This window comes from Emydura macquarii, unplaced genomic scaffold, assembly GCF_026122565.2.
Source record: "Emydura macquarii macquarii isolate MOO-44397 ecotype Brisbane River unplaced genomic scaffold, CSIRO-AGI_Emac_v2 contig_1254, whole genome shotgun sequence".
Classification (NCBI taxonomy): domain Eukaryota; kingdom Metazoa; phylum Chordata; order Testudines; family Chelidae; genus Emydura; species Emydura macquarii.
The window spans coordinates 3,761,510-3,785,890 of record NW_027131391.1 but is presented as its reverse complement, the minus strand read 5'-3'; the positions used below and the strand labels follow the sequence as shown (position 1 = coordinate 3,785,890).

The following is a 24,381-nucleotide window of genomic DNA, read 5'->3' as shown; positions in this document are numbered from 1 at the left end:
AATGGAGTGCAGAAAGCTAAGAAACAGCATAAAGATAACCAGTAGTTTACCTGAGTTGCCATTTTGCATGACTAATCACAAGTCTCATGATATTTGGTGTCCCCAGCTCTTGGAATCATGTGATTACATCAGAATCTGAACTTTCAATTTAAAAATATAGTATGTTACTTTCCAGTTCTCCTAGTTACAGAGAAAAACTTGAAAATGTGAAACCAGAAGGCACAAAAACCTGAAAAGGCAAATAAAAAAAATCCAACATTTATTTTTAAAAAAATCTTATAATTTTAAGGCTGTGTCATGATTTGGGGGGGTGGAGGGGCTGAGTCATAATTTTGTAATGCTTGAGACACTGGATTCTAAGGAAGTCTTTCTTTTTCAAGACTATGCTATTAGTTACACAAGCAATGATAATTGCTCCTGATTTTCTTTTTTTTTTTTTAAACATCATCTTGACTGTGTCTATTTCTTTTCTAAAATGGGTTCTCTTCATTCTGTGCACAGTAGTTTGTTATTGTAGGGCTTCCCATAAGATCTGAGGTGCTGGCACTAATTTTTAAAAATGTACTTATCTTAACAAAAAAACAAACCTATCTATAGTGTGTGACAGGAAAATTTTCAGATTAAGTACATCAAAGAAAAAAGGGAACTTGAGTTTGGGGTCTGTCACACATTGGAGGGGTTGCTTCACTTGATTTATATATTTGAAATTGTATGCTGGCATTTTAGTTGTTTGGGTAAAAAGTTTTAAATGCTGTGCATCAATGACAACACAGAAATAAAACCAATCAGTCAAAATTACATTTAAATAGATCCAGAAGAAAAATTCAGCTTGTGCATAGGTATTGTTGGCCTGACAGTTCTAAGGGCTCACGAATGGCAGAATAAGTAACCATCACTACACTAAATTGCCAAAATTCCCTGAGAAGGCTAGAACATTACCTGCATGCAAAATCAGCTGTGAAACAGAAATAAAGAGTTCAAGGCTTGCTGAAGAACACATCACAATCTAATGCATATGCTTTAATTCTCCACACTGCTGCAAACTCCAATGCTACAGCAGTGTGCCTGTATCTAGCCAGTGTAACTGAAAGGGGAAGCCAGAAACAGCTTTCATCTAAGCATTCATTAACCCATTCATTAAAAAATTAAGTATAACCAAGGCTTAACCAGTTTTGTCACTGTGTGTGCCTTCATCATCATATACCACCTTGTGTATTCCTGTTGCACCTTCCATCCAAGGATTTCAAGGTACTTTATCAATATTAATTAAGACTCAACATCCTGTGAGGTAGACAAGTTTTAGACACATTTTACAGGAAAAGGAGACAGAAAGGTAGCAAGCGAATTACCCAAGGGCATACAGTGATCTATGGCAGAAGCAGAATCTAGATACCCTGGATTTCAGTCCTGTCATTAACCACAAGACTATCTTTACAAATATGTGGTTTTATCAATGGGGTTTGAATACACTACTTGCTGAAAATGATATGTGCAAACAGAGCTGACCGTAAGCAGGAACAGAGCAAGTGTCAGCTTGCAGTCCTAGGTCTGATGCAAACTGCAACTAGCAGCAGGAGGCAATTTATGGTCTGACGGCCCTTGGCTGCTCAGAGTCCAGCAAATCAAAAATAAGCAGTAAAAATGCCCCACAATACGAGTATGAATTTCCTTAAAACATTCAGGGGAAAGTGGAGGCAAAGAATCATGGGCTACATCTACGCTGCACTGCTGTGTGGACTACAGGGCTGTGAACTGTAGCACACATTGAATGCTGCCCTGTAACTGCCCCATGTGGACACTGCTAACACAAACTAAAAATATACCTGCTTCATGTTAACTAACTTCTCTTCACACAGGACTACATTAATGTGATCAAGGTACCTTTCAGTTCATCCACAGGGGACAGTTACAGCACAGCACCCCAGTGTGAGCTACAGTTTACACCCTCACAGTCTGAACTGGGGAGCCATGTAGACAAGCCCTTCGCCACTGAATTAGTACCTCTTCATCTAGTGCAGTGGGAAATCACAATCATTGGTTACAATAGAAAAACCTTGCCCCAATGCTTTTACATAGTATAACAATCTCTTACATATTGACAGTGCTGCCAACCCCAAGAGTTCAGAAATCATAACCCAGATTTCCTCCCACAATCCTCCAAAAATTGTTTATAGGGAGTTTGTTCGTTTGTTTTTTAAGACTTGTGATCTGGGGGCCAAATCAAACCCTGTTTTTCTTCTGCCTTCCGAACTCTTCCTACCCACCCACAATGTGCATAGAACAACAGTGTTGTCAATACTTGCAGATTTACAATGAGTAAGGCAATTTTAGCCCCTGCTGCTCGAGATCAGGGCCTCATTGTGCTAGGCACTGTACAGACACATAGTAAGAGTCCCAGCTGTCTGAGATCTTACAGTCTGATGGAAAGTATAATGGTGAGTTTGTGACATTGGAGGTGGAACTAAGACCCACCAAATCAATCTCATATAGGAGCTAAACACCCATTAGATGCTAACAACTTAATCCATGCTGCATTGGGCTGAATTCATGCTGGTGATCCAAAAGAGGAAAATTCTCTAGCTCATTAGCAATGCCCTAAAGCATCCATTCCTCAGTAAGCGCAGGTGTTAAATATCTGAGAATGAAGCTTGATGTTTTGAGAGATAAAATTAATTAAATCAGGTTCTGATCTTTTTGGCGTTTACAAAGGTAGGAGCTTCCACTCTCTGGACACAGGCAAAATCCCTCCGCCCGCTCCACACATAGCTCTCTGTGTCAGACAAATTCTACAATAGAGTTAAACACTGTTCTTAAAGGCTTCCATTAACCAAAACACACACACACTAAAAACGCAACAGTAGAATTTTAATACAACATCCAAACACGTTTTACAATATGAAATCATTCCAGTAATTACTTGAGGGTCCTCATGCTAACTTTTAGATATATATTATTTTCACCTGCCAGGTCTGAACCCACAATCTTCAGATCCACAGCGGAGACCTCTTTGACTTCAGCCAAAGGAGTCACTGATTTGGAGAAAGCAGGTGGTTGTCCCCTTATGGGCTAATCCACACAGAGGATACAATATACATTGCCAGATGTTTGTACAAATATTTGAGAGACAGCAGTGACCCACTAGGTATGAAAATTCTTGGTTTCTAGTCCCAGCTCTGGTTGCAGGGGTCTGGTCTAGTGTTTACAAACAGCATCAACATAGCCAAATGTAACAACAAAACTGTTTGGGATGTTGGCAGAGAAAGAACCTAGGAATTCCAGATGAAAAGCATGTGCCTTTACCACTTGATCTGAAGAACCAAATCTTTTAAGTAGCAGAGTCTTAAACCTCTGTGTTCTAGCTATCTAGAGGATGACAGAGCCAACTATCTTAGGCTGTCTACACTGACGGCGGCAAAGTCGCCGCCATCAGATCGACTTATCTGGATCAACTGAGCGGTGAGTGAAGACCCGCTCAGTCGATCCAGAAGTCGACGTACTAAAACCACCTCCTCAAGTGGCGCAGTGCAATGAAGACAGCACGCAGAAGAGAAGCACAGCAGTTGGGAGTTACGCAAGTTCTTTGCGTAACTCCCGTTGACTGCCACCGAATTGCCGAGGTAAGTGTAGACCAAGTCTTAGTGTGGGTTACAGAGACCTCTAACTTGGCATGGTCCTTCTAAAAAGACTGCATGACAAAGTGGGTGAGACTTAGCCCTGTTATGTTAGAGACATGGGTTCTATTTCCAGCTCTGTCTAACGACCTCGTGCAAGCTCTCTATTTTATTTGTAAAAGGGTGAACGACAGGGTGTATAAAAATCTATGATTTTAATCAAAATCCATTTATATTTAAATTGTATTTTTTAATTTAAATTAAATACAATTTTCTTTTAAATAAAGAACCTATTTAAAATTGAACTTGTAATTATCAACCCATGGTAAGGCCTAAACTTTGTACAATCTATTAAAGCTATTTACATTAAATAAAATAATACTCAAACAGTATGTGTTTGTTGCCAAAGTTTTAAAGAAATGGAAATCACTAGCTAAGCACCAGAGAACCAGTCTGCTAAAGTGTTAACCAGTTTTTAAAAGCAGCAGCCTCTTCTGCAGGTGCAGAGAGAATATACTTTTCAGTTTATTCAACTAATTAAGTTCAATGACAGTTCATTCAGACTTAATAGCGTGCTAGTGATTGGGATCGTCTAAATTGAAATACTCAGTACAAATTCAGCATTGCCAACTCACATGACTTCATTGTGAGTAGCACAATTTTAGCATCTGTTGCAGGTAATCTAGTGATTATATGAAAAACTCCAGCTTTCATGTGTTTTTTTTTTTTTTTTTGCTGGGGGGAGAGGGGAAGCAAAACATCAGACTCGTTCACTCATTGTCCTGTAGTCCAGGAGAAGATGCACTAAACTACAGTCCCAGAAACCATTTGTTCAAGCCCCATGGGTTTGGTGTGCTTCCCTGTCTGTCTGTATCCACCTATTGTCTCTTGTCTTAGATGCAAGTTCTCTGGGGTAGGAACAGTCTTTTTATATGTTTGTGTGGGTCCTAGCACAACGGGGCCCTAATCCATGACTGGGGCTTCTAGATGCTACTGCAAGACACATAATTATTCACCATTGTGTCTTCATTTAAATAATTGATTATAATCTTGTTTTGCATTTGTACTTTATTTTCCTAAAGAGAGTTTGATCCTCATTGATTGGTAACCATTAAAACATGGTGATTTGCAACAATATAGCCTTTACACTGAATTTGGTATGTCTTTTTGCTCAGTGGAAGGATATGTCATATGTAGATTTATTTAAGCAGTTACATAGCTTTATTTACATTATTCAGATTCTAAATATTTATATATATTTTTATTATAGTAGAAAATGGTAAATGATGCATTTCTTATTTACTAGAAGAGTGGTTTTCAACCAGTGGTCTGCAGACGCCAGGGGTCTGCAAACTATGTCTAAGATTTCCAAAGAGGTCCACACCTCCATTCGAAATTGTTTAGGGGTCCGCAAATGAAAAAAAGATTGAAAACTACTGTACTAGAAGATTAATATTTTACTTGTGATTTTGTCAAGCTGCATTTGAATGGAAATCGGAGTTCAGTTAAAATGCATAAAAATATTTTAAATCTTTCTTAGTTAAATAAAATTACATTAAATGTACATGATACATAACAAAAAAGTTTATCAAAATGTGTTACATTTAAAACTGATTTACTAAACAAAGTAATTTGTGAAATGAATTGATTTTTTTCTGGTCGCCATGTCCTTCAAATTTTAGAACCAGTAGATCACATCCCTTATCGCCTTGTTTTTAGTCTTCGATTAGAAGAGGAAAACAAGCTTTCTTGCTTTTTCAACCTCCAGTTGGTTTCCCAGCACAGGGTAGCCAGCACTTTTCACAATGGTAGAGGGAATGGAAATTTAGGCCAGGAGCATTGGGGCAAACCCCTTCATTTACAAGTGCCTTGCACTTTTAATATACAAAGAGGAGATAGGGCTTCAGTTTAAGGCCTCATCTCAAAGAGAGAGCAAATGAACTTCATGGTGGTAAACATTTATAGTAGAAGAATGAAGGGCTGAAGTGACTGTCAGGATTGAAACACATGGTCACAATGACTCTAGTTATTTCAAAGCTAATACTTAGCACTGTAAGACATTTCCTTCTCTAGTGGAAATATTTTCAAAGGTTTTGCATTTGCTCCTGCACACATTGAAAAAACCTTCACATATGCAAGTAAATAATGGGTAAAAGCTCCCCTAAATGGAAACTGCCATACGCAGAATTTGCTACCAAAATGTCCTGTATCTGATAAACAGACCAGCAGCAAAGACAATCTACTAAAGCTTTCATCTTAAGCTCAAGCTAAAATCCCCAAATTCCATTTCACTGTATAACATCAGATCAGAGCTCTGTGTGTTTAACATTGTTCAGCAGTACCATATGCTACGTACTAGCATATATTCCATTACAGGGAAGAAAAAACATCTGAACATGAATCATCAGCGTCTATGTTCTCATCAATCTGGCTTAAAAAGCACTAAAAACAATCAGGCAGCCCCCAAATAAGCCTCCTGAATTTTATTTGCCAGATTCTCAGGGATAGGATTACAGATCACTTTTATTTAGAAGAAAGGAAAATGATTTAATCTAGAAAGTCAGCATAGTATTTGCCTCTCTCCAAAAGAACCAGAATCACTATGCACAAAATATCAGATGTATGTTCTTCCATTTCAAGCAGTCTTTATGTAATAAAAAAAGACATTATTCTATGAGCAGAATGATGATGTCTGGCACTTATATAACACCTATCATCCCCAAGTACTTCACATACTTGAACATGTACACACTATATACGAGGCTCACTCCAACGAGTGCTGAAACACAGACACTCTGGGGTGGAATGTGGCAGCTGCCTAACTCTATACAACACTTGGAGACGTGGTGAAAAATACCATATGTATCTGAAGCTGTAGGGGAATTTAGGTAGACAGAATGGAATTCCCTTAGCTGGAATTTGGCCAGGACTCGAGGGTTAGCACCTCTGCTTTTATGAAAAGCATTACGAGATTTATAAGCAGTTTTACAGCTCTCCTTCCAAAGATGGAACATCCAGCAGCTCCTCTCACTCTGGATCAGTTTTGGTCAGACCAATTCAGATTAAAAAACACCACCCAATAAAATCAACATCATCTCCTCCTTCAAAGCATTCCTTGTTCTCCCATCCAACTCAACCAGGAGCCATGAAGCCGGATGCAATCACAGCTCAAAGTACAAGGGCTGCAGGTCAAAGTTAACTTCAGTAGTCCCAAGTACTAACGCCATCCAGCTTTTATAACAGTGATTTTTCTGGATGACCTATACTCTCTTTAACTTTGTTTTATTAAGCCTGGATGACCTATATGTGGCCAACTCTACTATTGCTATGCAGAAAAGATAGCCCTGAAGTAAATATAGTAACCAATATATGAGAATTCCCTTGGCTATAAACCAATTTTTGGGTAAGGAATAAGGCATGCAACTGCATGTTCTCATATAGTTATTGGTGCCACTAAAATTGAATGAAACCAGGGTCCATTTTGACCTAATAAACAGAAAGGGTGAGGAGGAAAGCAATCCATCAACATTAAGCTATTTATTACCTGTTCAACAGCATAAAGTGCTTATTTATAAAAGTCAGACAAACTTGTTTTGTAAGCTCTGTATTAAACATGGTATTTTCCTACCTCTAAAGTCAAATAACTAACCACTTCCTGACATGGAGGGAGAATCCAAAAAGATAGCCCAGCTTCAAGACTAAGCACACTAATATTGTAACTCTGTCTCTGATAAAGCAGGAAGAAATCTCAAGCTCAGAAATCAGAAATGCTCTGTCCCATCTTCAAAAAAAAAAAAAAAAAAAAAACCCACACCCAACCCTCTATACATGAGATCAAAGGTCAAAGCAAAGCAATAATCGCGGCATCATCATCCTGAAAGCAAAAGCTGTTATTCCCCTGCCACACACACACACTTTACACTCCCAGCATGAGGAAGTAAAAATGAAGCATGTGACAGATGTTTAATCAGGATAATGAATGTAGTTCACACTTTAAGAGTAATATTCTTTGCCTAAAATTTAATGATGTGAAATGAGGCTTTGAAAAAAGACTCAGCGTTTGTCTACACTACCATCTACTTCAGTCTAACTTACATTGCTCAGGGGTTTGAATAATCCATATCCCTGAGCGACATAAATTACACCAACCTAACTACTGATGTAGACAGGGCTATGTCAGGGGAGAGCTTCTCCTGCCAACATAGCTACCTACCGCCTTTTGTGGAGGTGGAGTAATTAAGTCTACAGGACAGCTCTCTCCCATCAGCTTAGAGTATCTTCATTAGTAGGCATTAAAGCCAACTGCTCAAAGAGACTACAGTTCCCAGCATGCAATACTCCATCCTGATTTAAGTAGTGTGGAGCAGAACTTCACAGGCTGTGCTTTAGCTGCACCCAAACTGCATCTTTTGGCAGATTATTAAAGTGAAAGGCAAAAAGTTCATTCCCTGGACAAGAATACGAGGCAGGGTGTTTCCCCTTTACACCCAGGAGTCTAGAGTAGATTTATCAATCAATATTTTGACACTTTTTACCCAGTAAATTAAAACAATTCTTCTGAAATAATTTGTCCATGATAAAAAGACTGTAGTACCTTGCAAAAAACTAATTAGCGAACAGGCATATGAGACAATTTAACAACTGATATTATCTAGCATTGAGCCAAAAGCAACCAATTCATTCTGTTTTAATCAATGGCCTTTACATAAGGAAGTAATTTGAAAAGGTTATAGTGCAAAATCAAATTTTTTTTGTTTTTTAATACTTTTAAAAAAATATGCCCATTAAAAAGGCCAAGCAAGCATCTGAAATTTGATTACATAAAAACCTTACTTCCTGAGTATATAAAACTTATATAAAACCTTATATAAAACTTTCACTTTTACTCAACTACTAAAATTCTTAATGGCAAGTTTTGGACCTTTTGAATTATGAATTTATAAAGGATACTGTAGCTTTACCTTAGAAGGATATTACCTGATCATATTTTCCCCAAATTTCTATAAAAGTAAGCTTACAAAAATGTAAAACTAAATGTATTTTTGTTAAATTAAAATCAAATGGAAATAGGTTTTTAAAACAAATCATTCCCCAGCAGCATCCACATCCCAAACACCGGCTATTCTTCTAGGAGGCAGGGGAACCCAGAAGTGAAATAAATCAGAAATTGACAAACTGACTAGTCTATTTTCATGGTCCAAGTTACCAAAAATGTAAAAAAAGTAAGCCAACAGGATGGCTTGGATGTATTGGCTTATGTAGCTACTGTAAGCTAGTGTGCAAACTCATAAGCCAATACATCCAAGAGTACTAAACAGCCACAGGAATTTGGTCCCTTCCTTAGGGCCTGAGTTTTATTTCTCCAAATAAGGGAGTCTATTATAAATTTCACATGAATCATGTCCTTTCCACCTGATCCAGGGTCTAATGGAGAAGCTTATATACTCCCCACAGATCTCAAACCCTAGGCCATCTGTCTGGGCATCACATGTAAACAAGGATCTTTTCCCTGAGCCAGGGACTCCTTGAGGAGCCTATCTACTGCCTGCAGGTCTCACAGCCAATTGTGCTGTATGTTGGTCTTATCTCACCACCTGGAATGCAACTGATTAGTCACAAAAAGGGTGTCACACCCAGCTCTCTTAAAGCAGTGGTTCTCACCAGGGGTACGCAGAGGTCTGCCGGGGGTTCATCAACTCATCAAGATATTTGCCTAGTTTTACAACAGCTACATAAAAAGCTCTAGTGAAGTCAGTACAAACTACAATTTCATGCAGACAATGACAATGACATATTATTCTATATGCTATACACTGAAATTTAAGTATAATATATTCTAATTGATTTATTTTATAATTATATGGTAAAAATGAGAAAGTAAGCAATTTTTCAGTAATAGTGTGCTGTGACACTTGTATTTTTAGGTCTGATTTTGTAAGCAATTAGTTTTTAAGTGAGGTGAAGCCTGGGGGTATGCAAGACAAATCAGACTCCTGAAAGGGGTACAGTAGTCTGGAAAGGTTGAAAGCCACTGTCTTAAAGGATCTTCAAGCCACTGACACATAATGAAAAGTAAATTAGATGATTAACAAGTTTTCTTTTTTCAAGAACAGAAGATGCTTATTTATAAACACAGGTAAGGAAAAATGTCTCTTTTTAAAAGATGTTATTTAACTTGGTAGTGTCCCTTTAACTCACAATAGCTCAAAGATGTAATGAACAGGAATCGCCATATACTGGCTTCACGGACAGTCAAGTGAGAACTGTTCTGTGCACTAAAGCTCTGATGCTGAGGAGGTGAATTTCTCTCAGGACTGAGCCCCGCAGGAAATTACATATTTGGTTTGTATAACATTTCATTACTGGTTAAACAAGGTACAAATATGAAGAAAACAGTATGGCAAATCCAAACAGTTTATTGAAGCTCCCAGCATTTTTCCATGTGGATATAAAGGACCAGAGGCCCAGTAACTGATTTTAGTCTAAAAAGAAAAAAACAGAAACAAATATTCCTGCCTTCCAGTTTCAAATGCTTTCTGTATTAAGTTACTCTGAAAACTCAGTATCAACTGACTACCACAGATAATAAGTTGAAGAGGTAAACAAGAGGGGAGGAAGGAGGATGGTTTGGTGATTCACATGTAAAACTGGGTTCTGTTTCCAGCTCCACCTCTGACTTCTTGGGGTGGTCACTTAATCTCTCTATACCTCAGTTTCCTTATCTGTAAAATTGGCTTTATACTTATTGTACCCATCAGGGTTGTTGAGAACCTTAATTGCCACTGGTAAAGCCTCACATGGAAGCTGCTATGTACATGCAGAGATTACTATAAAAAGAATAGTAACACCAACTGGTAAGCCTGACCATAAGCAAAATGGAGCTGTCCACTGACAAACACAAAAAAGTGCACCTCATTTTCTTCTTAATACATTTAAAGAAAGAACTGCAACCTTTCCAAAATTTTCGAAGCTAAATAGGACTAGATCCTGTAGTCATTCCACATGAAAATCTCCCAATGATTTCAAAGGCAATTCCATGTAAAACAACTGCAACACGGGGCCCTAAATTCAGTTATTTCTCTTTATTCCTTCAGACACCAAAGAGCTTGTACCAGCCTGCAAAACACATTATTCCCTCCTCCTATTCCTTTCTCTCAACCTCACAATCACCACCAGTTACACTAGTTTAGAGTCAGCAGCAGTTACGTTAAATGCTTCCTGAACTTTGCCAGTTCAAGCACAGATGCTTCCTTCTCTGAAACAGGGAAGATTTAAGATTTCATTTAATGAAGTATACTTAATTTCTACTCTGTTAAAAGACAACTAGTATGAGAATGAAGCCTCCACTTTCACTTTAATTTCATTAGATCAATATTTATAATATGAAGTTATTCAAATGATCATTTAGCAACAAAATGTGAAAATATTTGATATAAAGTAAAACCTTAAGAATCTGAACTTCATTTATCCAAAACCTGGTCATGATCTCTGTTTTCAGGCAAGTGTAACTTAGTTAATTGTTTCACCCACTGCAGCTCCAGCTTTTCCACATTTTCCACCTCAGGCATCTTCTCTTCTACTTGAAATAACCCTGTCTGTGGAGTTCTTAAGCAAGACATATGAGCTAAGGACAATTCACCATATAAAGATCTACATGCTGAAGTCCTGCAAAAGCTGTGCAGCTTCCTCAAGGCTAGTTGATATCTATGGGCACTGACCAGGGTTCTTTCAATAAGAAAGTAGGTCTGTAAGTATGTATGCCTATAAACAGGGTATCCGGCCAGGAAGTTTGGAAGACTACCCATAAGTTAAGAGACCATCGGTGAACAACTCAAAGTCTGTTAAGTCAGCTATCCCAATTACCCAACACTTTCAGGTGCCCCTGAAGACGGGATAATCAAGGTTCTGCTCTGTTTTCTGCTAGTGAACTTAGTGTGGTGGTGGTGGGATAGAGATACGGACTTTTGACCAAATTTTGTAACAAACCATAAGTGCTGTAGATTATTTTTTGATCTGTGGACACCAGAAGATGCTTTGTTTTGTTAAGAAAAATACAGAGTTCTTTCATTTCATATGTTGGTCAGCAACAGAAAGCGGTGATGTCTGAAAAGCTACAGAGATGCTGCTACCCATTACCAACACATATCCCTGAAGTAGAGAACCAGCTAAGAAGGATATGCAACTGTAATTTTCTGAATTGTACAAGACTGTGTACTACATAGCTTTCCTGTATCTCTGCCTCAGGGCCTCTTATCTGTTCAGATCTCAGCTGAAAACACCTGTCTCCCTGGTTTTACTATTTAATTTCTCTCCTCTGTTACTGTTTAACCCCAATTATACTACTTAACCCCACAGCACACTAGAGAAAGCATGTTCTGCAAAAGACACTATATATAGTTACACTGGATTTGCCTGTTGGGGAAGAAAACCTGTTTATTCTTTAAGAGTTCTTTCTCCCCATAACACCTTTCCTTTGGTACTAGTTGTACTTTCTCAATATCAATGTACACAATGAAAAGGCTAACAAAAAGGCTATGTAAAAAGCCATATGAATGCCTCTTCTTTGTGGACTACCAGTCTGAAATAGAGAGGGGGAGAGAGAGAGAATGAATTTCCAAAGCATCATTCTTTTATAGATCTCAAGCCATTTACAAACAGTAAAGAATTAAGCCATGTCTACACTACCACTTATGCCAGCAAAATTTATGCCGTTCAGGGATGTGAAAAAACACCCTCCCGAGTAACATAAATTTTGCCAGCATAAGTGACAGTATGCCCAGCAGTATGTCAGGAGTCACTCATGGTGATGGTTTTATTATGTTGACAGAGAGCTCTCTCCCATCGGCATAGAGTGGCTATGCAAGCGATCTTACAGCAGTGCAGTTGCATCGGTACAACTGTGCTGCTGTAAACTCACTAGTGTAAACATGGCCAGCATTCACAACACCCCTAAGAGGCAGTGATTAGTCTCATATCACGGATATGGAAACTGAGACACAAGCAACTTCCCTAAAGTCACACAGCTGCCTAGGCAGTGTCACAGCCTGGACCCAGATCTCCTGATCCCCAGTCCCATCATTCATCCACAACACAATTCTTTGTGCCTAAGAATGGGACCACTGTAATCCTCATCTTGGAGTTTAACAAGCAGCTAACCCCACCTACCTTATGTATTACTTTCCTCACACAGTCACTACTTCATCATTTAGCCTGCAAGTGACTACATGTGGGCAAAGAACTAAAACGAGGGACAGCACACCCCCATCTCAGGGGCAGCAGGAATTGGTACCTGACTTGAAGATTATTTTCTTTAACATTTCCTGAGCCGGCCCTTCTGATAACAACGTCCCCTCAACACACACACACACACACGAACCCGGCAGGGAAGGTCACTGACAGGGCAGGGACAGAAGCACCAGAAGAGGGAATGTGAGAGATGTCCCTCAGCCTAACCAACCGGTAACACGTGCCTCCGCCAACAGCACGCCCAGGGGAGCAGGGCAGGCAGCCCGCGGCGAAGCCAGGCTGGGCTGGGCAGTGGTTTAGCCGGGCAGGTAGCACACCCCGGGGACAGCCTGGGCCCACAGGGGTCTAGGAGGCGTTAGACACGCCGCTCCCTGCTCCCTCAGAGTCAGCCACCGCCTCCGACGGTCCGGGGCTGGCCGCTGGGGCTCCCGCGGTGGGCAGCCTGGGAGCCCCGTCCCGCATAAGGCCAGGCGGTGCCAACTCCCGCCGGGCTCGGGGGCGGCGGGGCCCCGCCACCCCGTGCATCCCCCGCTGCCCCGGGGCTGCCTTCGCTCAGCCCCGCGGACGGCGACTCAGGGCACGGCCGGCTGCTGCCCGCACGGGACCCGAGCCGACCCGAGCCGGGCCGGGCGGTCCCCGGCCGGGAGCGCTCCCCGCGCAGGGGAAGCCGGCGGCGCTGTCCGGCTCTCAGCGGCGGCCGCCCCGGCCAAGCCGCTCCCGCTGCCCCAGACCGGCCGGGGCCAGGATGCCCGGCGGGTGCGGGCGCCTCCTTCTCACCTGGCACCGGGAGCCGTGAGGCCGCCGCAGCTCGGCGCTGTCCTGGGGCTGGGGCTGTGTCCGCGCTCCGCAGCCTGGCCGCTTCCTGCCACGGACCCCGCCGCTGCCGCTGCCCGAGGTGAGGTGCGGCTCCTACCAGGCGCGGCCAATCGCTCGGCTGCATCGGCACTCAGCTCTCAAGTCTGGTCATCGCTCGGGCGGGCGGCAGGGAGATCGGCGCTCGACTACGCAGCCCGCCCACTCAGACCAACCAAGAAGGCCGATGGGGGCGTGGAAAAATGGGTCTGCGTCTGACTAATCAGGTGTTCACGTAAGCCACGGAGGGGACGAGGATTGGAGCTCGACTACACGGCCTTAATCTCTTGAGATCGGCTGGACTGACCGACCAGGAAGGGTTTTGGAGGAATTGGATCGGAGGTCGATTCATAATCCTATCACTTCAAGCTATCTGGACCGCGGAACTGGTTCAGCGCTTGATTAATCAACCTGATCACTCGGAGCAGGCTGGGCCCATAGCGGTGTAGGGGAATCGACGCTCGATTGGAATCACTGGGGCAACAGAGAGAGGCGGTTAACCCTTTATGGGGAGAGACGGCTACTCTCGGCGGGGCTCGAAGTTGGGGGGCAGGCGGGGATCCGCTCCCAACGCCCCTCTGGCAGAGCTCGAACTGGGAGTGGGTCTGTCACAGCTGAGTCTGTATATAGATGGCCCTTCATTATTCCTGGCTGCAAAGCTCCGCAGTGTTTCCAAGCAATCTGTCACTGATCTCTGTCCATAGCTCCACGCGGGCCCTTCCCCAGACAAGAGCTAATAATCACAGCTGGTTCCCCCTTTACTTTCCATACCTCCCTTATCTCACGCGCCACTATGGTGTTGTGGCTTGTATAGCCTCTGTCTTTCTCCTTTGCTCTCAGCCTAGCCTCACCTGGTCTTTTGGGACTAGAAGTCCCAGGATCCTTGACCTTAAAAGCCAGCAGCAGGCTATAGCGGGTGCACCTGGCCCTTGAGATCCGGCATGCAGTGTTACAGATTTTCTGCTTACAAACATTTCATTCACATGGCAAATGTATAGAATCCATTTCTCTTCATAATCTCAGCTTCAACCTTGACAGGTTGTTTCGTTTTTTTCAGTATCAACGTTTTAATTTCTTTCACATAGCTACTCAGTGACCGAAAATAGCTGATGTTGACAGGGCAGGACAAAGAAATCTTTCATCAAATGAAGGGATGTGCATAAACAAAGTAAGTGATGGGGGGGGGGGGGAGGGAAAGACCTTTGATGGAAACTTGGGCCATGTCATGTACAGTAGTTGGAATGAGAGGATAAACTCTCTCTAGAAGCTCTTTGGGGCGTAGACAGTTAAGCTGCTGCATCTGCAAAGGAAACATGGCATTCCTTAAAGCTAACCCTCCTCCCTTGGGTTCCTACTGAATGCCTGAGAGATGACAGCATGGGGTGTCTCCACAAGGCTAATGCTAAACATAAGCAGTGCGGCGTAGAGGGAACACTACAGTGAGAGTTGGGTTTTGACCACAGAATGATCTAAACATATTTGCCTCAGCAATTATACTGTGTACACCTCAAAGAAATGTGTGTGACGTTACATTGGTAAATATAGCCAGACCTTTATAGGCATGTAAAAAGCCAACTTCCTTCACCAGAACTAATTGTTGAGGCAGTGTGTCACAGGGTGACTGGTCCTTGAAGGGAGTCCTGCTTTCAGCCTCACCTGTGTCTAGTTTAACTCTCAGTCTAGGAGTTAAGTGATGGGGGCATGTGGCTAATAACAAGGCCCCTTAGAGAATGCCTGCAGAGTGTAAATTTGTAGGGATGTATGAGTGGTGGAGGGCATGCCTACCAGCCATCCAAGATAAAAGTCTAAATAGGGGCTGGTTATAAATCCTATACCCAGAGTTGTGTCCTAACAGGAAGCTAGGTGGAAAGTGTCTTGTTTTGAAGTTTATGTTAATAAGACAGAAGGGGAAGATAATTGTGAAACCCTGCAGTGTGAAGTTTGATTAATTGGAGAAGGGAAACTGAGGCAGTGAAGGTACCCAGAACAGAGTAGGTAAAGCATCTGTTACACATAAGAAATCACAAAGATATTGAAGAGGGAGGATGAATCAGAGAGAGACAAGATGTCTTGACTCTTGGGAAGTAGGAAGGCATTTCAAGCATGAGGGCAGTGGTAGAATTCTATTAATAACTCTACAATAGTAATACTTCTAAGGGTGTTTTTCACGTAAGACTCCCAAAATACTTTCATGTCTGACAGGCATACATCACCACTGAAATATGGCCACCTCTTGGTTGGAATGCAGCAACCAAGTAGTTCACAGAATGCTGTGAAACACTAGAGAGAGGAAAGCTTTATCCAAGGCACAAAATGGCATGGGTTTTTCCAGATCTACAGAGAGCTGAGAAGATCTGTTTTTAAGGTCTCATATAAAAGAACCACACAAGGAAAACTGTACCGTATTTCATCTCTCTATCTCAGAAGAACCAAAGGCTGAGTCAATGTTGCTAAATGTTATGGAGAAATGTCATTGAGCTGTGTGTAGGACCTTGCAACTCAGCTAATAATATTTACTTACATTAATTCACAAAGGTGCTGGAAGGCTACATTTGTTAATATTTGCAAGGATAAATTCTTGGCTTGAAAGTTATAGAAGGGGCAAAGCATTACATGTATTAAATTATAATACTCATTCTGTTCATAATAATGGGTAGAACTCGATGACCTTGACAGTTTGTCAGAGCCCAGGTTTATTAATTTTGGCTCACTCTGCAAGGCTTTTGTGTTCCATCATTCCTTTTTGTTCCCCTTCTCCTGGTTGCAGGTTTACAGTAGATGGGTCACTGATGTCTCAGTGACTTAACATCCAGTGACTTTAGAGGAACATATTTTTGCAAATGTTATAGTAAGTGTTCAGTTGCAGCTATGCTAGGTGCTATACAAGTCCATCAATACATTTTAGGTGTTTTGTTTTTACATAAAAGGACTAAACCAGATTAAATCAATTTTTATTTTTTGTCATTCTCATGCTGATTGGGGATCAAAGCATCACATCGGATCTTTAATCCTGCAATTAGCTCTGTGCAGGCCAAAGTGCTTGCCTGTGTGGATATGATAGCTGGATGGTGGGAAAAGTATTTGGAAGATTCAGAAATTAAAATACTCTGATATGCTCTAAAAGATGCTAATAATTTATAATGGATTAAACCCACTCCTGCCTGTATGGAAGCTATTATTCATAGGTGTGATGTAGTTACCTCAGTTAATGGATGTGACATCCCCACACACCAATAACAGCTTGTCACTGACAAAAGGGGGTGAGGGTGTGATTAATTGAAAGGAAAAGAAGGAAAGAATGGGAGAGGTGTCCTTTCACTTCAGTCCTCACTCCTATAACACCCTGCTCAGTACTTGATCCTGAGTAGCTGATGATGAGCAAAACCAGATAATCAAAATCATTGTGGTTTGTGACATAGATATTATAAGCATCCACTAAAGCGAATGAGGTAATCACACTCATTTTCCATTGGGCCAGAGATGAGGTGAATCCAACCCTCCAGATTTGAGAAGTTCTGCAGACCTCCTCCACAGCTGCAAAGTAAATCTTCTTGGCAGGAGCATTGCAACAAGCAGACAAGGGAAGTGGCTGAAGTATGTAACTGTGTGTTGTATGTGCTGGAACAAAACAAGTCACAGCTGAACAGCTTTACACAAGTTGGTAGGAAGTACAAGGCAAGAAAATCCTTGACAGCTCTTAGGCGCCCTCTGTTGCTTCCAAGCAATAAGGGAAACTTTACTTTTATGTGGAAGATGCTCTCTCTGAAGATCCCAAAGCACTTTAAGAATTAGGACTTCCCACCACACAAAAGCTGTTCCTGTTTAAAAGTATTTTTAAAAATCATGTTAAAATGGTGCAACCTCTCCCCCTTGTGAACTCATTTAAATACGTATAAGCCTATTACAAAGAGATCTACATTAAGTTGGTCAGTTACCAAATTAAGCTAAATTGATATGATAGTTGTATACATTCAGAGCCAGTAAATACAGCTCCCTCTGAGGTGGCAAGCCATGCATAGTATCTCTCTTATCCCTCTCTATTCAGGCAGAACATAGGACCTTCACCAGTGCCTTCTTTTTTTACCAGTCTCCTGCTGCAGTCTTAGCTTCTTCCCATGTCATTTTGATAGCTTTCAATTCTGCTTCTGTTGTGCATTTCCATGTAACTCTTGGTCTACCTCACTGCCTCTCGCCCTTGGGGTTCCAGTGCAATGTTTGTCTTGCTATATTATTCAGATCTTTCCTTCATGTGTGTCCAAGCCATCTCCAGTTTAATTTCCTGTCCTATCAGTTTCTGTTTCATCCCCTCTGGCATCCTTTGTCATTTATTTCTAGTTATCTAATATTGAGGACTTGTCTGAGGTAGGTATTTATGAACATTTGGAGTTTACTTTAAATGGTAAGATCTTAATAAGCCTCCATGTTTCAATGCCATATAGTAAAACCAACTTTACAACATAAAAAATATTTGAAGTGTAGTTTGGATGCAAGATTTCTGTTTCTCTAGATCAGCTTTAAAGGAATGTCAGGCTTTTATTATTTTGGCTTTCATGACTTTGTTCAACCTGTTGTACTTACAGTGCTGCCAGATAAGTGAAATATCAAACCTCTTCTATATATGTCAATCCCACAAAGTATTATGAGTGTTTCTTGTGGGTTGATTCGCATGGTTTTATTTTTCTTAGTGTTAATTTTCATCCCTACATAATACAGGATAAATCCTTGTTAATCTGGGCTAATACACATCTACTGGCCAGGACCTAGGTTTTTAAGATCAAAGTAAACTGCAAAGAGCTTCACATCCACATACAGGCAGAGGTCTCGATCCTATTGGACTAGGCATGTCTACATCCCAGCTGGACAGGCCCAGTCACTCAAACGGCCTCACCTGAGCCTGTTTTAGCCCACCACAGGGTCCCAGCCCAGTATCTGATTTGATGTACCCTGCTGCCATCTAGCCCAGGATCTAAACCAGACCCCGGCTGGCCGGCCTGCCTGCCTGCCCCCCACCCTTGACGGTGCCCGATCCTGGATCCTCACCTGGCCCTGCCCTGCCCGCCCCACAGTCAGCCCTTACACTACCCAAATCCTCCCGCCCGAGCCCGCGCCCGGCTGTACCCCAGTCCTGACACTACCCAACCTTGGATCCGCCCCGACCAGGCCCTGCCGCCCCCTGGCTCCCTCGCGGCCCGACCGCGGATCCTCCCCTCAGCCGGCTCTGGCTGCCCCTCCGGCCCTGCCCAATCCCGCCTCCACCTCCGAGCGAGCCCTGCCTGCAGCCCGACCCTGGATCCGCACCTCACCCGGCCCGGGACCTCAATCCGCTCCGCCCCGGACTGCGCCCCGCCCCGAGCCCAGCAGGACACATCGGGCCGGGAACAGAAACCGGCCTTGCCGGGCCCGGCCGCCGCTCGCGCCGCACCCGAGTGAGATTCGAACCCGCCGCTCCCCGGCCCCACCCACACCAGCCTGGCTGGCGGCTGCGCAGTACGCGCGCCCGGCTGACTCCTCCCCTAACGAAGGAGGGGCCTAGCAGGGCTCGGCGAGTTAGCGGCACCCCACGCCCTCCCTACCGGCCCGAGCCCCTGACTCCGCCCCTTCTCCCCGGATTTAGGTGTTCCGCGCCTTCGCCTGCGTGCGGTCCTCTCGATTCAGGCGGTGGGCGGGCAGCCCGTGGCCGTAAGACCCGGAAGTGGCGCGCTCAGGCCCCCCTCGCCGCACAGCTCAGCTCAAGCTCAGCTCAGCTCAGCTCAGCTGTCGTCGCCCGACGGGTCGGCAGAGGCGGCGGGAGCCGGGCAGTCGGAGTTCCGGCCGGACCGTGTCCCGCCGCTATGAGCGCGGCCGGGCTGGTGGCTCCCGCGCCCCTGGCCCCTGTCCCGGTAGGGGTGCCGCCGGCCGCGCTGCCTCTCGGCCCCGAGTACTTCGAGGAGGAGGAGCTGGAGAGCGCCGAGGAGGAGGACGGCGAGCGCAGCGGCCGGGCCCGGGACTCCGACGAGGGTGAGTGTGTCGTCGTGTGTCTCCTCCCCCCCCCCCTCACTCACACACACACACACACACACACACACAGAGCTAGCGCGGGGTCCGGGTGAAGTGGGGGTGGGGAAGGGCCAGGGGCGGCTGGCTGGACCTGCGGGCTGTGGGAGGGGATGAGGGGCACCCGGGGAAGGGGTAAAGTTGGCGGGTTTGGGAGGCGGCTCGGCAGCCCGCGGGGCAGGGCGGGTGTCTGGGTGATAACGGGGTAGCAGTCGGTGGCAGAGGACGTTTAAGGAGTCACTGCAATAGGGGGCGAGGAGGAAGTTTGGGCGGTGAATTTGATTTAGCGGCTTGGGGTGAAAGGCACGAGTGGGGGCGACCTGAGATAAAAGAGGCAGTGGAAAGCGTTTGGCGAGAAGTTGGAGGTTCAGGGACATAGGATGAGGTGACTTGCTGGAGAAAAGGATCCAAGGAAGAGCAGGGCAAGAGGAGGCTGTAGGAGGGTTATTGGGATAATGAGATTGGAAAAGAGAAACAGAGAAGGGCTGTAGAAGAGAATTGGCGGAGGGGACTCCAGTGTGATCAGGGAAGGTACTGGGGCAGAGGAGGTTTTTAATGGGGCATGCTAGGAAGAGGGGGTTGGCTGTGGGGGTGGATCATGAAAGCACAAAGTAAGGACATGGCAGTAGAGGTGGGATTTGGCTTCGTTTCAGTGGTATGAAAGTAACAGAAAAAGAGGTTGTTCTTCAGGGATTGAGAAGAAAGGGTAAGAGTGGGAGATACAGAGGGGTGAAATGAGAGTATAATGTAAGGTGAATGGAGGGACTCTGGGGAGATACAAGGGGAAGGAGAGGGAGGAAGAAATGAGCGATGCACAATGTTGAGGGGCTGTCTTGGAGACAAGGAGGAGGTGATGCTGTGAAAGGGAAGCATTTGCTTTGTGCTCTCATTCCTTCACATTTCAGTTTAAGTCTAGTTGCTTTAAGCATCTCATTGTGGCAAAGCATGAAAACATTAGTGTGTGTTTTCTAATGTTCCAGCTTGATAGCTTGGAGTGGGGAAGGAGAGGATGTTTTTATGGGCTTCCCATATTCTTTGAATAGTCCTCCCCTTTTGATGTTGAGTCACCTTAAAATCATTTTAAACATATCTAGTATGGCTAAAACTTCTTATGGTGTGTTTTGAATTAAAATACCAAGACTTCATCAGTTCATCTTAGGAGCTGTGGACCTCTCTAGCACGGTCTGCTGTAGATGTCTCTTTGCCTGATACCTTATTTTTATATTGAGCTTTATCTTAACACAAAGGAGCCTGATGTGTTCAATGGTATTTTAAGGAAGAAATCTGAGAAGGACAGATGGACTTAGAGACTGACATCCCCAGTCCACACAGTAGCTAATACATTGGTAGTGCAAGTTTTCCTGTTCCACACTTCCAATGTGTCTAATCCCTCACTTGATGGGATGAACTCTAGGAGTGAGAAGGTAGTTAACTGCTCATTCTGTATTTGAAGACAAGATTTGAAGAGCTGCAGAGACTTTGCAATGAGGAATTAACCTGTTTTATCAGTGTCTCACAAAGCTTTAGTAGTAGTGTCTGCTGTACTATACATATATGCTGAAGTACACATTTGAGAAGACTAGGTCAAACAACATTACTTTAATAGTCTCCTCAGTGAGCCCCTTGTCTCCATTGCAAACCACAATAGAACTTGGTGTAATTATCCCTCTGATTTGGAGTGCTGTAGGTCAAGATAGAGTGTATTGATACAGTTGAATGGGAGCTAAGGATCAAAGCCGCATGTCAGGGTTAAGCAATAAGGAGAAAGCCTTAAAAACACTGCTGGTGCCCTGCCTGGCTCAAATTAATGATGTCAAGCCTTTACATTTATTAAAAGTGCTAAAATAACTTGATTTCATCTGATAAATGAAGGGGGTGGGAGTAAATCACAGGGGTATCCTATGTCAAACACTGATTTTTTTTTTTTTAAATTTAATTTTATTTATTTATTTATAAATATACTACCAAAGTTTCTTCTACATGTTTGAGCACCCATCTTGGACAGTTTATATGTGCAGGAAACATGTATGGTGGTTTGAATCACCTCCAAAATTGGAAATGTCAAAATACTCCCTTTCTTTGGCTGCACTAAATTAATTTGGAATAATTGCACATGTGACAAAATCACTCATTTCTTTAAAAATGATTTGATTTGTTTGGTGTTATCAAATCTCTCTTCCCCTTGTTCAGATACTGAGGATGCTAGTGAAACTGACTTGGCAAAGCATGATGAAGAGGACTATGTAGAAATGAAAGAACAGTAAGTAATGTCCTCCTTCCTCCTCAACCAAAAAGGTTTTCTGGTGTCTAAGGGGCTGGTCTACACTACAAAATTAAAATGGCTTAAGTACATCACTCAGGGCTGTGAAAAATTTCATGCCCTGCATGGTGTATTAAGCTGCCCTAAGCCCTGGTGTAGACGCTACTAGGTCAATGGAAGAATTCTTTTGTTGACTTAGCTACTGCTTCTTGGAGAGGTGGATTTACTACAGTGATGGAAGAACCCCTCTGTCACTGTCGTAACTATCTACACTACAATGGCGCAGCTGCAGCTGTGCCACTGTAGCATTTCTAGTGTAGACATACCCTGAGTTTTTTTTTTTTAGCTCTTTGTGATAGGAACTGACATTCTGATTGTATGGTGCCTTGCCCAACTTGGATAGTTAATTATATTAGACTCATTAGGATTTTCACTCTTCACACACACAAACAACTTAACCTGTTCAAGAACCTACATGCTGGTTACCATCCTTTTGGACAAAAAAAGGTGGATGTGAGGAGACATTCTACTCTGATCCAGATATTGTCCAGAAGGGCACACTTGGTACCTTCCAAACAAAGAAGTAAGACACTCACTTCATTCTCTTGCATAGTACAATACCAACAATGCTAGCTCAATAAGGCAGACTTTTTGGACTCGGAGAGCCTAGTAAAACAGCTTTTCTTGATCTTTAAAAGCATTTGTAGCATTCTGTAGTCTCTCACTTGTTGACAGACGTTTTATGCATGGCAGGAAGGATGAACTTAGGTTAAACCATGGATTTTCAAGGCAGGAGATCAAAGTTCTGTTTGTGGCTTTGCCACAGTTTTACTCTTAACTTCCTTTGCATGGGTATTGGCAGTGCTTAATTTGTAATGAAAGAGGTGTTGTGGCTCAAGCAATTAGGTGCCGGGACTCAAACAATTTTTTACTTAACTGACATGGCAAGCCCAGAGGTGCCAGGACTGAGCCACAAATTAAGCACTGGTATTGGGGTAGGTTTACTCTAATCCCAAGACTCAAAGGTCTGGAAGTAGCCCGTTTTTACAGATGGGGAACTGAGGCATAAAAATTGAGACTTGCCGAAGGTTAATAAGTCAAAATGTTTCTGTGGTACTGTTCTTAATATCAGTGAATCAAAACATCTTGCAACAATTATTTCTGAGGTTCCCAGCATAACTTTTTTGGTTTATTGTATAATTAAATGGGGCAGTACAGTTTTTAAATTGAACAATACTACTTCTTGTAAAAGGTTTTTCAGGAGGACCTCTTTACTTGGTGAGAAAATTAAATAGATTTGTTCACCTGAGCAGGTGGTGAAATAAACAGTGTGGTTGGTCTTTTTATGTGATGTTGCCCTCTCTTTGCAGGATGTATCAGGACAAACTGGCATCTCTTAAGAGGCAGTTACAGCAATTGCAGGAAGGTAGGGTTTACAATGAGTAGCTTTTTTCTGACAATAAAATTTTCAGTTTCCAAAAAGTGTCTAAGTGGAAGTGAGAAATGACAGTAGCAATGTCCTGAAAGTGTTGCCATAGAAGATGGACACACTATCTTGCTCTGTGTGCAGTAGAATGAGGGCTTGAAATAATACTTTACATTTTTGTGAGGAAGACACTTTCTTCATTTCACTTGTGAGATGGTTTGCAATTAAATGAGGGGTAGGAAATGTGAGGGCTTGTTTCACCTGATTGTGGTAGGGTTTGTAAGTGATCTGTACCTCATAGCCCTCTAGAAAAATGTCCCTTGAGACAGAGGAAAAGTTTCCTCTAGGAAAAGTTTTTCACTAGGAAAAGTTACTGTTAGAGCTCATGGATCTTCTCATACACCTTCATTCTTCACTGTTTTAGTCCAAACTTCCTATTTGTTTCCCTTTCCGTATGTGATGTGCCTTTGGCAGCTTCCTGTCTTTTCAGGGGGGTATATCCAGCCTTCCCTTGGGAGATGGCATGATACCTCGCAAACACGTATGACTCTAGTAACAAAACAAATTCAGCCATCTCCTGCCATGCACACAAAGTGCACACATGCTGCCACATAAACATTCTGGCTGCTTTTTGGGAAGCAGGGTAGCAGTCTTCTATTTAGATCTATTTCCAATAAATATATACTCTATCTGAAATGCAACATTTACCTAGAAAGTCTGGACTTTCTAAGATTGCCATTAGAATCGTATTGTTTTCTAATATTCAATCTGTAATTTATTTCAAACAGGTACTTTGCAAGAATATCAAAAAAGAATGAAAAAACTGGATCAGCAATACAAAGAACGGATACGGAATGCAGGTGAGTTGGATTTTTGTTTTAAAAAATAATACATGCAAAGAACCTTTGACTTATTCTGATCTGTGAGGCAGCTACATAACATCTGAGAAACGT

General features: G+C 42.8%; 2 protein-coding genes across 2 annotated transcripts in view; one reads left to right on the top strand and one right to left on the bottom strand.

Moving 5' to 3' along the window:
* Positions 1-13,899, bottom strand: part of TAOK3 (TAO kinase 3) — a 141,940-nt gene extending 128,041 nt beyond the window's left edge. The window contains exon 1 of the mRNA XM_067550123.1: positions 13,635-13,899. The gene's annotated coding sequence lies outside the window, so the exon portion shown is untranslated. The remainder of the gene's footprint in view (positions 1-13,634) is intronic.
* Positions 13,900-19,104: 5,205 nt separating this feature from the next.
* The window catches only part of SUDS3 (SDS3 homolog, SIN3A corepressor complex component), a 30,151-nt gene continuing 24,874 nt past the window's right edge, over positions 19,105-24,381 (top strand). The window contains exons 1-4 of the mRNA XM_067550122.1: positions 19,105-19,706; positions 21,933-22,002; positions 23,373-23,428; positions 24,217-24,288. Of these exons, the coding sequence (XP_067406223.1) occupies positions 19,541-19,706; positions 21,933-22,002; positions 23,373-23,428; positions 24,217-24,288 (364 nt within the window). The 5' untranslated portion in view covers positions 19,105-19,540. The remainder of the gene's footprint in view (positions 19,707-21,932; positions 22,003-23,372; positions 23,429-24,216; positions 24,289-24,381) is intronic.